Genomic DNA, 13,868 nt, shown 5'->3' on the forward strand with positions numbered 1-13,868 from the left:
ATTTTCGTATAAGGAGTAAGGAAAGAATCCAGTTTCAACTTTCTACTTATGGCTAGCCAATTTTCCCAGCACCATTTATTAAATAGGGAATCCTTTCCCCATTTCTTGTTTTTGTCAGGTTTGTCAAAGATCAGATGACGTAGATGTGTGCTATTATTTCTGAGGGCTCTGTTCTGTTCCATTGGTCTATATCTCTGTTTTGGTACCAGTACCATGCTGTTTTGGTTAATGTAGCCTTGTAGTATAGTTTGAAGTCAGGTAGCATGATGCCTCCAGCTTTGTTGTTTGGGCTTAGAATTGTCTTGGCAATGCGGTCTCTTTTTTGGTTCCATATGAACTTTAAAGCAGATTTTTCCAATTCTGTGAAGAAAGTCATTGGTAGCTTAATGGGGATGGCATTGAATCTATAAATTACCTTGAGCAGTATGGCCATTTTCACAATATTGATTCTTCCTATCCATGAGCATGGTATGTTCTTCCATTTGTTTGTGTCCTCTTTTATTTTACTGAGCAGTAGTTTGCAGTTCTCCTTGAAGAGGTCCTTTACATCCCTTGTAAGTTGGATTCCTAGGTATTTTATTCTCTTTGAAGCTATTGTGAATAGGAGTTCATTCATGATTTGGCTTTCTGTTTGTCTGTTACTGGTGTATAAGAATGCTTGTGATTTTTGCACATTGATTTTGTGTCCTGAGACTTTGCTGAAGTTGCTTCTCAGCTTAAGGAGATTTTGGGCTGAGACGATGGGGTTTCTAAATATATAATCATGTCATCTGCAAACAGGGACAATTTGACTTCTTCTTTTCCTAACTGAATACCTTTGATTTCTTTCTCTTGCCTGATTGCCCTAGCCAGAACTTCCAACACTATGTTGAATAGGAGTGGTGAGAGAGGGCATCCCTGTCTTGTGCCAGTTTTCAAAGGGAATGCTTCCAGTTTTTGCCCATTCAGTATGATATTGGCTGTGGGTTTGTCATAAATAGCTCTTATTAATTTGAGCTATTTATAGCTCAAATACTGAGTTCCATCCATCAATACTGAGTTTATTGAGAGTTTTTAGCATGAAGGGCTGTTGAATTTTGTCAAAGGCCTTTTCTGCATCTATTGAGAAAATCATGTGGTCTTTGTCTTTGGTTCTGTTTATATGCTGGCTTACGTTTATTATATGAACCAGCCTTGCATCCCAGGGATGAAGCCCACTTGATCACAGTGGATAAGCTTTTTGATGTGCTGCTGGATTCAGTTTGCCAGTATTTTATTGAGGATTTTTGCATCGATGTTCATCAGGGATATTGGTCTAAAATTCTCTTTTTTTGTTATGTCTCTGCCAGTCTTTGGTATCAGGAGCTCTTAAAGAGATCTTTAAGGAGAGGGAGAGAGAGCATAGGTGTGGGAAAGAAGGAGCTATAGGACAGGTAGAAGCTGAAAACTGCTTCCAGTGTAAGAGAGAGCCTCCCCACCCAAGGAGTTCTAGACACTTGGATCTCTATGGCTCTCCATGGCTCCCTACAGCTCCCTCTTTATCCTGCCAGGTATTTTCTTATCTGTTATCTTAACTGGCCTTTCTAATGTCTTTGAAATAAATACAAGTATTGCAGGTCTGAGGTCCTTTATTTGAAACACTTAGGGCTTGATATTTTTAGATTTCAGAACTTTTTAAAGTTTAGATAGGTGGTATAATGACAGTTACGTATGTAATGAGACACTCACTGCAGGGTCTGGAACAATATCTTTTTTTTTTTTTTTAGACAGAGTTTCGCGCTGTTGCCCAGGATGGAGTGCAGTGGCGTGATCTTGGCTCACTGCAACCTCCACCTCCCGGGTTCAAGCAATTCTCTGCCTCAGCTTCCTGAGTAGCTGGGATTATAGGCACTTGCCACCATGCCTGGCTAATTTTTGTATGATTAGTAGAGACAGGGTTTCACCATCTGGCCAGGCTGGTCTTGAACTCCTGACCTCATGATTCACCCGCCTCGGCCTCCCAAAGTGCTGGGATTGCAGACTTGAGCCACCGCGCCCGGCCGACAATATCTTTTTATCAGATAGACATTTCTGCAAGGAGATCTATGAATATTCACAATAATGTGATGAAGATTACAAACAGCCTCATGTCAATTTGGTTAGGCTTTTTTTGCAGTCAAATAAGTTACAGAACACTATTAATCTTTCGGGCTCTATGGATTTTACAGTTGAGGAGAAGAGATTGAGGCCTGAATTATTCCCATTTACAGATGAGAAAACAGAAGTCCAGTGGTGTTAAGTGACATGTCATGTGTCATGTAGAACCCAAGTCTCCTTTTTTTTTTTGCCAGTTTTAGATTATTGTAAAATAATTATGAATATTCCAAGATGATTCGATCCAATTCAAGCAATTATTTTAACACGATTGCATGAAAACACTTTGTTTTTAGAATTTCGAAACCATGGCAAGAAATCTTTCCTCTACCTCTGGCTCCTTAAAAGTCTATTCTATCTTTTTCTGTGCTTCTTAAAATGGGACCTTGGGATTTTAGATGTCCTCTTTGGTTCATATGGGTTCTTCTCCAAAACTCATCTCAGTCCTAGTCATGGACTTGGCTGAAGGGACGATTTTCCTAAAAGAAGTGTTTCTTGTAATTGAGGGCTGTATAAAGAGTGATTCTCTTTATATCAAATGAGCAACAGGGATCTGTCTAATGCTTCCCTAGCTCAAGCACTAACAGGAACAGTCCTCTGAAACAACTGAAAAAAAAAAACCACACCCAGGTGTACCTAGGTGTGACCGATATGGACTCTAACTTTTAAAGAACATTGCCTAAATCAAAACATGTAATGATCTTTAAAAGAAATTTGCTGGCACATCTTGGAGTCCCAATGTACACTATTCAGTACTTGCCACCTGTTACTCAATGGTAGATTACAGCATTTGAGCCTGATGCCTGAGCAAACTATGTGGTGATCAATTACTTTAATCTGATTTGGAAAAAGTCAGCACTGCAAAAGAAACAATGAGATGAATGTTAGCCTCTCTAGGGGTCAGTTCCAGAACACTTCCTATCTGTGTTATTTGATCATGACAGTGCTTCCAGGCTTTATTTTATTTATTTATTTTTATTTTTTGAGACAGAGTCTTACTCTGTTGCCCAGGCTGGAGTGCAATGGCATGATCTCGACTCACTGCAACCTCTGCCTCCTAGGTTCAAGCAATTCTCCTGCCTCAGCCTCCTGAGTAGCGAGTAGCTGGTATTACAGGTACCCACCACCACGCCTGGCTAATTTGTTGTATTTTTAGTAGAGACGGGGTTTCACCATGTTGGCTAGGCTGGTCTCGAACTCCTGACCTCAGGTCATCTGCCCTCGGGTCAGGTAATCCTATAATCTGGGATTACAGGTGAGAGCCACTGTGCCTGGCAAGACTTTAGTTTTGATAAACGTAGTTTCTTCTGAATACATACAGGTATAATAGAATTCAGAATCAGACATACACATAGTTTGGTATATATTCATAAAAAAATTGAAGAGAACTCAAAACATTATTATTTTATTAAGGATGCGGTGTGATATGGTTTGGCTGTGTACCCACCCAAATCTCATCTTGATATCTTGTGTTCTCATCTTGAGATCCACAAGTCGTGGGAGGGTCCTGGTGGGAGATAATTGAATCAAGGGGGCAAGTCTTTCCCATGCTGTTCTCGTGATAGTGGATAAGTCTCACAAGATGTGATGGTTTTATAAAGCGGTATTCCCCTGCACTAGTTCTCTCTCTTTGCCTGCTGCCATCCATATAAGATGTGACTTGTTCCTCCTTGCCTTCCACCATGATTGTGAGGCCTCCCCAGCCACATGAAACTATAAGTCCATTAAACACTTTTTCCTATATAAATGACCCAGTCTCTGATATGTCTTTATCAGCAGTGTGAAAATAAACTAATACACTGTGACATACTCTTTTAAAGCACAGCAACATAGAATTGGTGCATAATCACTTGATATAAAAATCAAGTGAGTGCTAAAGGGAATTATATTTCACAGACTGTAAAATGTATCTTGATCAATTTTATATATGTCACTTTTTGTGCTAAGTCAGGTTTATTGGGTATTACTTACATAGAATGATATTCATCATTTTAACGTACAGTACTGTGAGTTTTGACAAATGCATCTATAGAGTTGTATAACTAATATCGTGATGAAGAAAAAAATGGTGGCCAGGCATGGGGGTTCATGCCTGTAATCTCAGCACTTTGGGAGGCTGGGGCAGGCGGATCACTTGAGGTGAGGAGTTCAAGACCAGCCTGGCCAATATGGTGAAACCCCATCTCTACTAAAAATACAAAAATTAGCTGGGTGTGGTGGCACATGCCTATAATCCCAGCTACTGTGGAGGTTGAGGCAGCAGAATTGCTTGAACCTGGGAGGCAGAGATTGCAGTGAGTCAAGATCATGCCACTGCACTCCAGCCTGGGTGACAGAGTGAGACTCTGTCTGAAAAAAAAAAAAAAAAAAAAATTAAGGTGATGTTTTATATTGTTGTGATAATACAAAATTTCTATTCTTCTTAAGTGAGAACTTCGTTGATTAGAGAGCATACTGGGAAATGATTAAAAGGGCTTTTTTTTTTTTTTTGAGACTGTCTTGCTCTGTCACCCAGGCTAGAGTGCAGTGGTGAGACTTCAGCTCACTGCAACCTCTGCCTCCTGGGTTCAAGTGATTCTCCTGCCTCAGCCTGCAGAGTAGCTGGATTACAGGCGCGCACCACCACGCCTAGCTAATTTTTGTATTTTCAGTAGAGACGGGGTTTCCCTATGTTGGCCAGGCTGGTCTTGAACTCCTGACCTCAGGTGATCTGCCTGCCTCAGCCCTGCGAAGTGTTGGGATCACAGGTGTGAGCCACTGTGCCCGTCCTAAAAGAGAATTTTTGAAGTACCAATAGAAGACTCTACCAAATAGGTTACTTCTTAAAATGTGAAGGTAAGGATAAATCAAATCTCATTGTATAACTTACCTACATTACACTTAAAAATATGTAACATCAAAAATGAAATGTTATTTAATACATTTTTTTTTGAGATGGAGTTTCACTCTTGTCGCCCAAGCTGGAGTGCAGTGGTGCTCATTGCAACCTCCGCCCCCTAGGTTCAAGCAATTCTCCTGCCTCAGCCTCCCTAGTAGCTGGGATTACCAGCTACTATGCCCAACAATTTTTTTTTTTTTTGTATTTTTAATAGAGATAGGGTTTTGCCATGTTGGCCAGAGTGGTCTCAAACTCCTGACCTCAAGTGATCCGCCCTCCTTGGCCTCTGAAAATGCTGGGATTTCAGTCATGAGCCACCACCTCCAGCCATAAAAGGTTTTTAAACATAAAGAAACAATATATGACCTTTGTTTTTACTGTCGATACAATTTTCATTAATATTAACCTATAAAAAGACCAGGTGGCTGGAGGCAGTGGCTCACACCTGTAATCTTAGCACTTTGGGAGGCCAAGGGAGGTGGATCACTTGAGGCAAGGAGTTCAAGAGCAGCCTGGCCTACATAGTGAAACACCGTCTCTACTAAAAATACAAAAAATCCCAGGACTATCGGAGACTGAGGCGGGTGGATCACTTGAGGTCAGGAGTTCAAGACCAGCCTTGGCAACATGGTGAAACCCTGTCTCTACTAAAAATACAAAAATTAACCAGGTGTGGTGGCGCATGCCTGTAATCCCAGCTACTCAAGAGGCTAAGGCAGGAGAATCACTTGGACCCAGGAGGCAGAGGTTGCAGTGAGCTGAGATTGCACCATTGTACTCCAGCTTGGGCGACAGAGCGAGACTCCGTCTCAAAAAAAAAAAAAAATTTGACAGGTGTGGTGGTGGGCACCTGTAATCCCAGCTACTTAGGAGGCTGAGGCACAAGAATCGCTTGAACCGGGAGGCAGAGGTTGCAGTGAGCCAAGATCACGACACTGCACTCCAGCCTGGTGACAGAGCAAGACTCTGTCTCGGAAAAAAAAAAAAAAAAAAAACCAAAAACCAAAAAATCAGCCGGGTGTGGTGGCATACACCTCTAGTCACATCTATTTGTGAGGCTCAGTCAGGAGAATCTCTTGAACCCAGGAAGCAGAGGTTGCAGTGAGCTGAGATAGCGCCACTGCACTCCAGCCTGGTGAGAGAGGCTCTGTCTCAAAAAAAATAAAAACAAAAACAAAACCAGGTGTGGTGGCTCACACCTATAATCCTAGCATTTTGGGAGGCTGAGGCAAGAGGGATGCTTGAGCCCAGGAGTTTTAGACCAGCCTGTGCAACATAGTGAGATCCCTGTCCCTACCAAAAAAAAAAATTGGCTGAGTTAGTGGCTCGTGCCTGTGATCCCTACTCAGGAGGTTTGAGTTAGGAGGATTGCTTGAGTCTGCGAGGTTGAGGCTGCAGTGAGCTGTGACCACACAATTGCACTCAGTAACAGAGCAAGACCCTGTCTCAAAAAAGTTAAAAGTACAATAAGATAGATACCCTCACCTCCAATGATACTCACTCTTAAAAGTGTCTTAACTTACTTCCAGAAGGGAATAGATACATAGATATATAATTTTTTTAGCTTGTAAAAGGAATCACAGTATACCCTTTTGTTACTTAACTTTGTCTTTTTCTGTAACTTAATAATATTCACAATATATTTTGAAACCCTTTCCTTCTCAGCACACCTAACTCATTCTTTTTAATCATAAATTGCATTTCATCATTTGTAGTAATAAAATAGAAGTAACCAATCTCCCTTGACTGACATATTGATGATTACTAGTTTATTTTTCTATCAAAAGGTTGGTAGGTGGGGCTGAACATTCCAGGCCTCTAATCCTCTAATCAATTGGTCTTTCTGGCGACTGACCCCATTTCTGGTGACTGGACTATCTAGTGGTCCCACTGTAGGTAACCACATTAGTTAGCATAGACTCAGAAGTTATGAAAGTGTCTTGTTTTGAATAACAAAAGACACTGCTATCACTCAGGAAATTCTAAAGGTTTTAAAAGTGCTATAATAGGAACCTAGGACAAAACCAAATATGTTTTACATTATACCACATATACCATCATGAATCAGTTTAAATCTACTACATTTCTCTGTAGCTTTTCCAAACATCTTCATATTCACCTTTGTCCCACAGAGGGCAGTCTTATCCCCTCCCACCCTCAGTGGAATTCATTCGATTTCTTTCATTGAGGTTCCTAGGACTCAGAACTACACGCATTGCATTGTTGATAGTTGTTTATATATTGGTGTTTTGCACTCTGAACTCCATGAGACCAGGGACAAGGTCTGTTTTTGTTTTTATTTCTTCATCTTTTGAATATTTATCTGTATGCCTAGCCTATAGAAATGAAGAACAATGAAGTCATTTTCCTTGCGTCTTTGCCCCATTGAGGCTGCTCTGGTGCTCTTGAAAACACTATTCCAATGATTTTACTTTTCCTTATAGGATCAGATGATAGAAAACATTTAAATTTTATCTATGACCAAGAAGAGGCAATGAAGATACATATAGTTGCCAAAGAACCCTCTGCTAAAAGTTAAGAATGGTTTCACGTGGCCAGGTGCAGTTGCTCACGCCTGTAATGCCAGCACTTTGGGAGGCCGGGGTGGACAGATTACCTGATGTTGTCGGAAGTTCGAGACCAGCCTGACCAACATGGAGAAACCCTGTCTCTACTAAAAATACAAAATTAGCCAGGCGTGGTGGTGCATACCTGTAATCCTACCTACTTGGGAGGTCGAGGCAGGAGAATTGCTTGAATTGGGAGGCAGAGGTTGCAGTGAGCCAAGATCGAGCCATTGCACTCCAGCCTGGACAAGAGTGAAACTCTGCCTCGAAAAAGAAAAGAATGGTTTCATGCTTTTCAAAATGCCAAAGAAGCTGCTCTCTGTCTTTATAAACTATACCTTGGCCTATAGAGAATTGTTCTTGGGAAGATTATTCACTCCTCAGGATGGAAATGTTGCCAAGAGGTCTGTAGGATTACCTACTGCTCCAGATACTCAGGAAGTATGCTGAAATTAGGATACAGCTAAAACTCATTAACTTTAGGTACTACCACTTCATTGCTACTGATGAATTTAGGTTTACATTTGCCTTTGTTTAGTAAATGTTTCCCTGTGCCACATTTCACATTATTATTATTATTATTATTATTTTTTGAGACGGAGTCTGAACCTGTCGCCCAGGCTGGGGTGCAATAGTGTAATCTCGGCTCACTGCAACCTTGGCCTCCCGGGTTCAAACAATTCTCCTGTCTCAGACTCCTGAGTAGCTGGGATTACTGGTGCCTGCCACCATGCCCAGCTAATTTTTGTATTTTTAGTAGAGATAGGGTTTCACCGTGTTGGCCAGGCTGGTCTCAAACTCCTGACCTCAAGTGATCTGCCCACCTTGGCCTCCCAAAGTGTAGAGATTACAGGCGTGAGCCACTGCACCTGGCCCCAGATGAATATTTAAAATATTCGAGAATACAATTTACCTTTCAGCACCTTGGAACACTTTATAGCCATCTCTAGTTGCACGAAAGCAATTTTAACACATTATCTTCTTGAATGAACTTTGGCTGAGGTTGAATTAAGTGGGCAACTGAGTGATAAATTTTATAATTCAGATCTTTGCTACATTTCTCTTCTAGCAGTTGGGATGAAATGAGGAGTGGAAAAAGTGCATGGCAACAAAGACATCACTAAAAAAATATTTGTGGATTAAATAAACCAATAGTTTTTTCTTCTTGCAAGATAGATGAACAGAAATTCATTGTTTAGCAAGGTCTGCCAAGCATGTATTTTTAAGACCTTCTTGAAGTTGACTACTTAACACTTTCAACTCTGGTACCATGGTTCTTGACTCCTACTTTGTTCTTGTTACTATGGCCACATCCTCAGCTGTCACCTAAGATGCTCTTAGGTTTTAAGAACAGATGTATTACCCCACCTGTACATTTACTCATTTAACACATGTGCTGAGAGTTTACAAGGGCCAAACACTCAGGTAGACACAGGGATATCTGAGAAAAAAACCAAAAACCAAAAACCAAGTTTGCTGTACACATGAAGCTTACATGGAGCTCGCATTTGTGCATGTGTGTGTGTGTGTAGACAATAAGCATAATAAGTCATAAAATATATAGAATGTTATAGCCAGACGCAGTGGCTCACACCTGTAATCTCAGCACTTTGGGAGGCTGAGGCAGGTGGATCACCTGAGGTCAGGAGTTCTAGACCAGCCTGGCCAACATGATGAAACCCCATCTCTACTAAAAATACAAAAAATTAGCTGGGCGTGGTGGCAGGTACCTGTAATCCCAGTTACTTGTGAGGCTGAGGCAGGAGAATCGCTTGAACTTGGGAGGCGGAGGTTGCAGTGAGCCGAGATGGTGCCACCGCACTCCAGCGTGGGCAACAGAGTGAGACTCCGTCTCAAAAATAAATAAATAAGAATGGTGCCATAGTAAGAGTAGTTCCACTCACCAGAACTTAAAATCAGTTATTCCTGTGAGTTTCAGCTTCCTCATCTGTAAAATGGAGCTATAACATATTTTGTAGTATTTTTGTTTGTTTGTTTTTGCTGCTCCAGTCAACGAAAGAGACACTTTATTGAGGCTCCAGGGAGGCTGCCCTTCGAGGAAGGAAGAGCCTTGACCTTCTTCTTGGGGTGCAGGTTGTTGGTGTGGTCACACTTCTTGCAGCAGTTGACAGCATGGGGGTGCAGGCAAGCATAGCACTTGCGGCAGATCATCTTGTCAAAGTTGCGTTTCTGGAAGAGCTGGCGGAGGGAAGGCTCAGTAATGCCACCTCGCAGGCGCAGCACCAGGTGCAGGGTGGACTCTTCCCAGATGTCGTAGTCTGAGAGAGTTCGGCCATCCTCCAGCTGTTTGCCGGCAAGTATCAGATGCTGCTGGTCAGGTGGGATACCCTCCTTGTCTTGAATTTTGGCTTTGACATCCTCATTGGTGTCACTGGGCTTGACCTCAAGAGTGATGGTCTTGCCCGTAAGGGTCTTCACAAAGATCTGCATCTCTGCGTCTGCAGCTCGGCCGCCTCACTGAAGAAAAAGAGGACGGCAGATATTTTGCAGTATTGTGAGGATTAGAGATGAAATATGTTTGCCAAATGTCACAGTCTCTAATTGTAGGCCTCTTTACATAGTAGCTATTAATAGAGGCACATCTGCTCTTGTACAAGTAAGTGAACAATGTGTGCTGGACTAGAAGTAACTCTGGGAAATTTAGGACAAAAGGGGACTAGGGCCCAAACAAGGAATGAGTCATCCAGCATACCTAGCTACCTATTGCTGACAAAAAGCTGTACTAATACCCTGTTGGAGATGAATAGGATGTGAGCTCCGGATCCGCTGATGTATTTATATATCCTTCCATTGCACGGCTTCAGTTCTTTCCAACTAAATCTCTCCTTATCTTTTTTTATTTTATTTTTTATTTTTTTGAGACAGGGTCTAGCTCTGTCGCCCTGGCTGGAGTGCAGTGGTGTGATCTCAGTTCACTGCAACCTCCGCCTTCTGGGTTCAAGCGATTCTCCTGCCTCAGCCTCCTGAGTAGCTGGGATTACAGGCGCATGCCACCGCACCAGGCTAATTTTTGTGTTTTTAGTAGAGACGGAGTTTCATCATGTTGGTCAGGCTGGTCTCGAACTCCTGATCTCGGGTGATCCACCAGCCTCGGCCTCCCAAACTGCTGGGATTACAGGCGTAAGCGCCCGGCCAAACCTCTCCCTATCTTTATGAAACACTCAAGAGAAACCTGTTAACAATAATGACAATTATCAGGATGCTATGTGCCAGACACTTTTATGAATAGAAATCCCCTTAATCCTTCAATGAGCCTGTGTGGCAGGTATTAGAATCATCCCGTTACAGAAGGGATATTTGAGAGACGCCCTACAGGGTGGACTCAAGAATGTGGCAGCTGGCCGGGTGTGGTGGCTCACGCCTGTAATCCCAGCACTTCAGGAGGCCGAGGCGGGTGGATCACCTTAGCTCAGGAGTTCCAGACCAGCCTAGCCAACACGATGAAACCCTGTCTCTACTAAAAATACAAAACGTAGCTGGGGGTGGTGGCGCACATCTGTAGTCCCAGCTACTCAGGAGCCTGAGGCAGGAGAATAGCTTGAATCCAGGCAGCGGAGGTTGCAGTGAGCCGAGATCATGCCATTGCACTCCAACCTGGGCTGGGCGACAGTGCAAGGCTCCGTCTCAAAAAAAAAAAAAAAAAAAAAAAAAAAAAAGTGGCAGCTGTCATGGTGCTCAGTGGGCGAGCAAGCACAGGAGGACACCTGGTCAAGTGTACCCCATCTTTCACGGTCCCCGAGTTGGGGTTTGTGCCTACTGGACTTACAGAAAAGAAACTTTCAGGAGTCGTGAAGACCCGTTAGTTGCTTCGGAGGTTATCCTGGGCGTCCTTGAGAGAGGTGGAGTCCTCCTTCCCTGCAGTCTCTAAAGAATGTAGTTAGGAGCCAAGGGAGGTGGTGACCCCCCACCCCATTGAGAACGTCAGGGGAGCTTCCGACTTGAAAAACTAGTTAGACGCTCAGCTTCGGTCAATTAAGCTTATACAAAGAGGGGCGGGGCGTCCTGAGGAGGTGGCACGGGGGAGTTGGGCGGAAGTCCGCCAGCCGCCGATTGGCTGGGACAAATATCCTTTCCGCGTCCCTCCCGCCCCATCTCCGGGTGGCCTAGCGGCGCGGCCCGCGGGCGCGCTGAGGAGGCTGGCGGTGCCAGACTGGCAGGGGGCGTGACCCTAGGAGGCGGGGCGGCGGGCGTGTCTTGCCTGGCCCGGGGGCCGCGCTCGTCACGGTTTGCGGCTCCGCCCCCGAACCCCTCCTCCTACGCGACTCTCCTCCTTCCCGCTCGGTCCTTCGGTTCGCTCAGTTCTAGCTCCAGGTTCCACGCCGCGGCCTCGCTCTTCTGCGAGAGCCAGCCCAGCGGTCGCAGCGCGCACACGCACGCCCCGCGTCTCCCGCGCCCGGCGCCCGGCTCTCCCCACGCGCGCACACCTCGCGCACGGACGCACCCACGTTTCTCCTCGCGCGCCGGGGGCTCGGCGGCGGCGGCAGCAGCGGCAGAAGCAGGCAGACCGCGCGGGGCAATACCGTAGCGGCCGTCACGGGCTGGCCGGCCGGCCATGGAGGCTGATGGGGCCGGCGAGCAGATGAGACCGCTACTCACCCGGGTAACGAGCAGGGTGAGGGCGCCGCGGCGGTGGGGCTCCTCGGCGGGGGTAGGGCGCGGGGCGAGGCAGACAAAGGCGGGGGGCGCGGCGGCCGTCGCGGCTCGGCCACCTAGTCCCAGGCCCGTCGCCCCTCCACCTCCCGGCGGCCGGCGCGCCTCGCCGTCCCCTTTGTGTGGCGGCCTGGGGCGCGGGTGCGAGGGGGCCGGCGGCTGCGCCCGGGAGGCCCAAGTCGGGGCTGCCGGAGGCGCGCCGCGGGCATCCTCTGCGCGGCTCAGGCGGGACCCCGACATCCCCACAGAGGCCGCCTGTGACCCCGACCATCCATCCCTTCCCTCAGTGCTCGCCTCCCCTGTTTCTCAGCGCGCTCCCCAGGCGGGGTCCTGGTTCCGGTTGCTTTGGCGCAGGAGTTTCAGATTAGCCCTCGAAAATCTATCTTTCTTCTCCTTCTAAGGAGGACGGCGGCTCCACCTGTCTCTAGCCCCAGGCAGTGGTGAAGAGCTGGTTGAATCTTTCCCCCTCTTTCCGAGTGTCCCCTCCCGCTCCGCGGTGCGCTTTGTTCGGTGAGTTCTCCGGCCGCGTGGACTGGCCGCGCTCCTTCCCGGCCAAGGCTGTTTCGCTGTTGCCTGCCGGGTCCGCCTTCTCCACTGGTTGGAACCCGGGGAGTATCCTCCTGCCGCAGGCCAAGTAGAAGGAGGAGGGTGTCCTGAGCTGTCTGGTGCTCCTTCTCTAACTCATCTAGCAAAATCGCGTTTCCTACTGAGACTGGCTTTGGCTTCAGGGTTAGAAGGGAATGGGGATGGACTTAAGGCCGGTGTTCCCATTTGTGATGATGGGTGAATGGCCCATGCTCAAGAAGCGGACTTCCTGCTTTCATTAGAGCACATGCGTCTGTCCCCGCAGTTGTGTCTCCTTTCCAAGTTCGTGACTCAAAGGAGATGGAAGTATTCTAAATTTTCCTACTTCTAATTTTTACTATGCAACCAGCAAAGGCGGGAAGGTTGCAGGGAAAATTGTCCGGTCTTTCACAAGTAAGAGAAAAATTACTTCTATGTTTTTATTCAAGAGTTGTCTTTAAAACTGCCTGCCGGCTTTCCCTTTTAACTTTCAGGATTATTGTTAAGGTTATGGAAAGTAGTCATTCACGAGTTTAGTACGTTCATATAAGTTCTCTAACAGAGGAAAACTCAGTCACCAGACAGTGAAGTCATTTAGCAGTGTTTATTGGAAGATCATTCACAGTGATGGTAATGGAATACTGCAAACTCATCCTAAATAATCTGTAATAATAATAATAATTATTATTATTATTATGTTGGTACAGAGTCTCGCACTGTCGCCCAGGCTGGAGTGCAGTGGTGCGATCTCGGCTCACTGCAACCTCCGCCTCCCGGGTTCAAGCCATTCTTCCGCCTCAGCCTCCGGAGTAGGAGGGATTACAGGCACGCACCGCCACAGCCAGCTAATTTTTTGTATTTTTAGTAGAGTCGGGGTTTCGCCATGTTGCTCAGACTGGTCTGGAACTCGACCTCAGGCAGTCCGCCCGCCTCCCTCGGCCTTCCCAAAGTGCTAGGATTACAGGCGTGAGCCACCTCGCCTGGCCTTCTGTAATTCTTTGTGTTGCCTTTGAATAAACTGTTTTATATCACTTTCTCTGTGTGTTTCAAGTGTGATGTTGTCTGTTCTTAATTTC

The 13,868-nt window shown here is 45.6% G+C and overlaps 2 protein-coding genes across 8 annotated transcripts in view; one reads left to right on the forward strand and one right to left on the reverse strand.

The window, feature by feature from the left end:
* Positions 1 to 9,315: 9,315 nt before the first annotated feature.
* Positions 9,316 to 10,375, reverse strand: LOC105488952 (ubiquitin-ribosomal protein eL40 fusion protein-like). The gene has a single exon (XM_011753497.3). The coding sequence runs from the start codon at positions 10,006 to 10,008 to the stop codon at positions 9,568 to 9,570; it is 441 nt and encodes a 146-aa protein (XP_011751799.2). The 5' UTR covers positions 10,009 to 10,375; the 3' UTR covers positions 9,316 to 9,567.
* A 1,499-nt stretch (positions 10,376 to 11,874) lies between these two features.
* Positions 11,875 to 13,868, forward strand: part of LOC105488948 (solute carrier family 4 member 7) — a 106,905-nt gene continuing 104,911 nt past the window's right edge. For 4 of the 7 annotated variants that reach the window (XM_024795095.2, XM_011753484.3, XM_011753478.3 and 1 more), the window contains exon 1: positions 11,921 to 12,190. In XM_024795095.2, the coding sequence (XP_024650863.2) occupies positions 12,131 to 12,190 (60 nt within the window). In that variant the 5' untranslated portion in view covers positions 11,921 to 12,130. Of the gene's footprint in view, positions 12,191 to 13,868 lie in introns of all 7 variants that reach the window. The other 3 variants (XM_011753481.3, XM_011753485.3, XM_011753480.3) reach the window with 2 other exon arrangements.

This window comes from Macaca nemestrina, chromosome 2 (assembly GCF_043159975.1).
Source record: "Macaca nemestrina isolate mMacNem1 chromosome 2, mMacNem.hap1, whole genome shotgun sequence".
Lineage (NCBI taxonomy): Eukaryota > Metazoa > Chordata > Mammalia > Primates > Cercopithecidae > Macaca > Macaca nemestrina.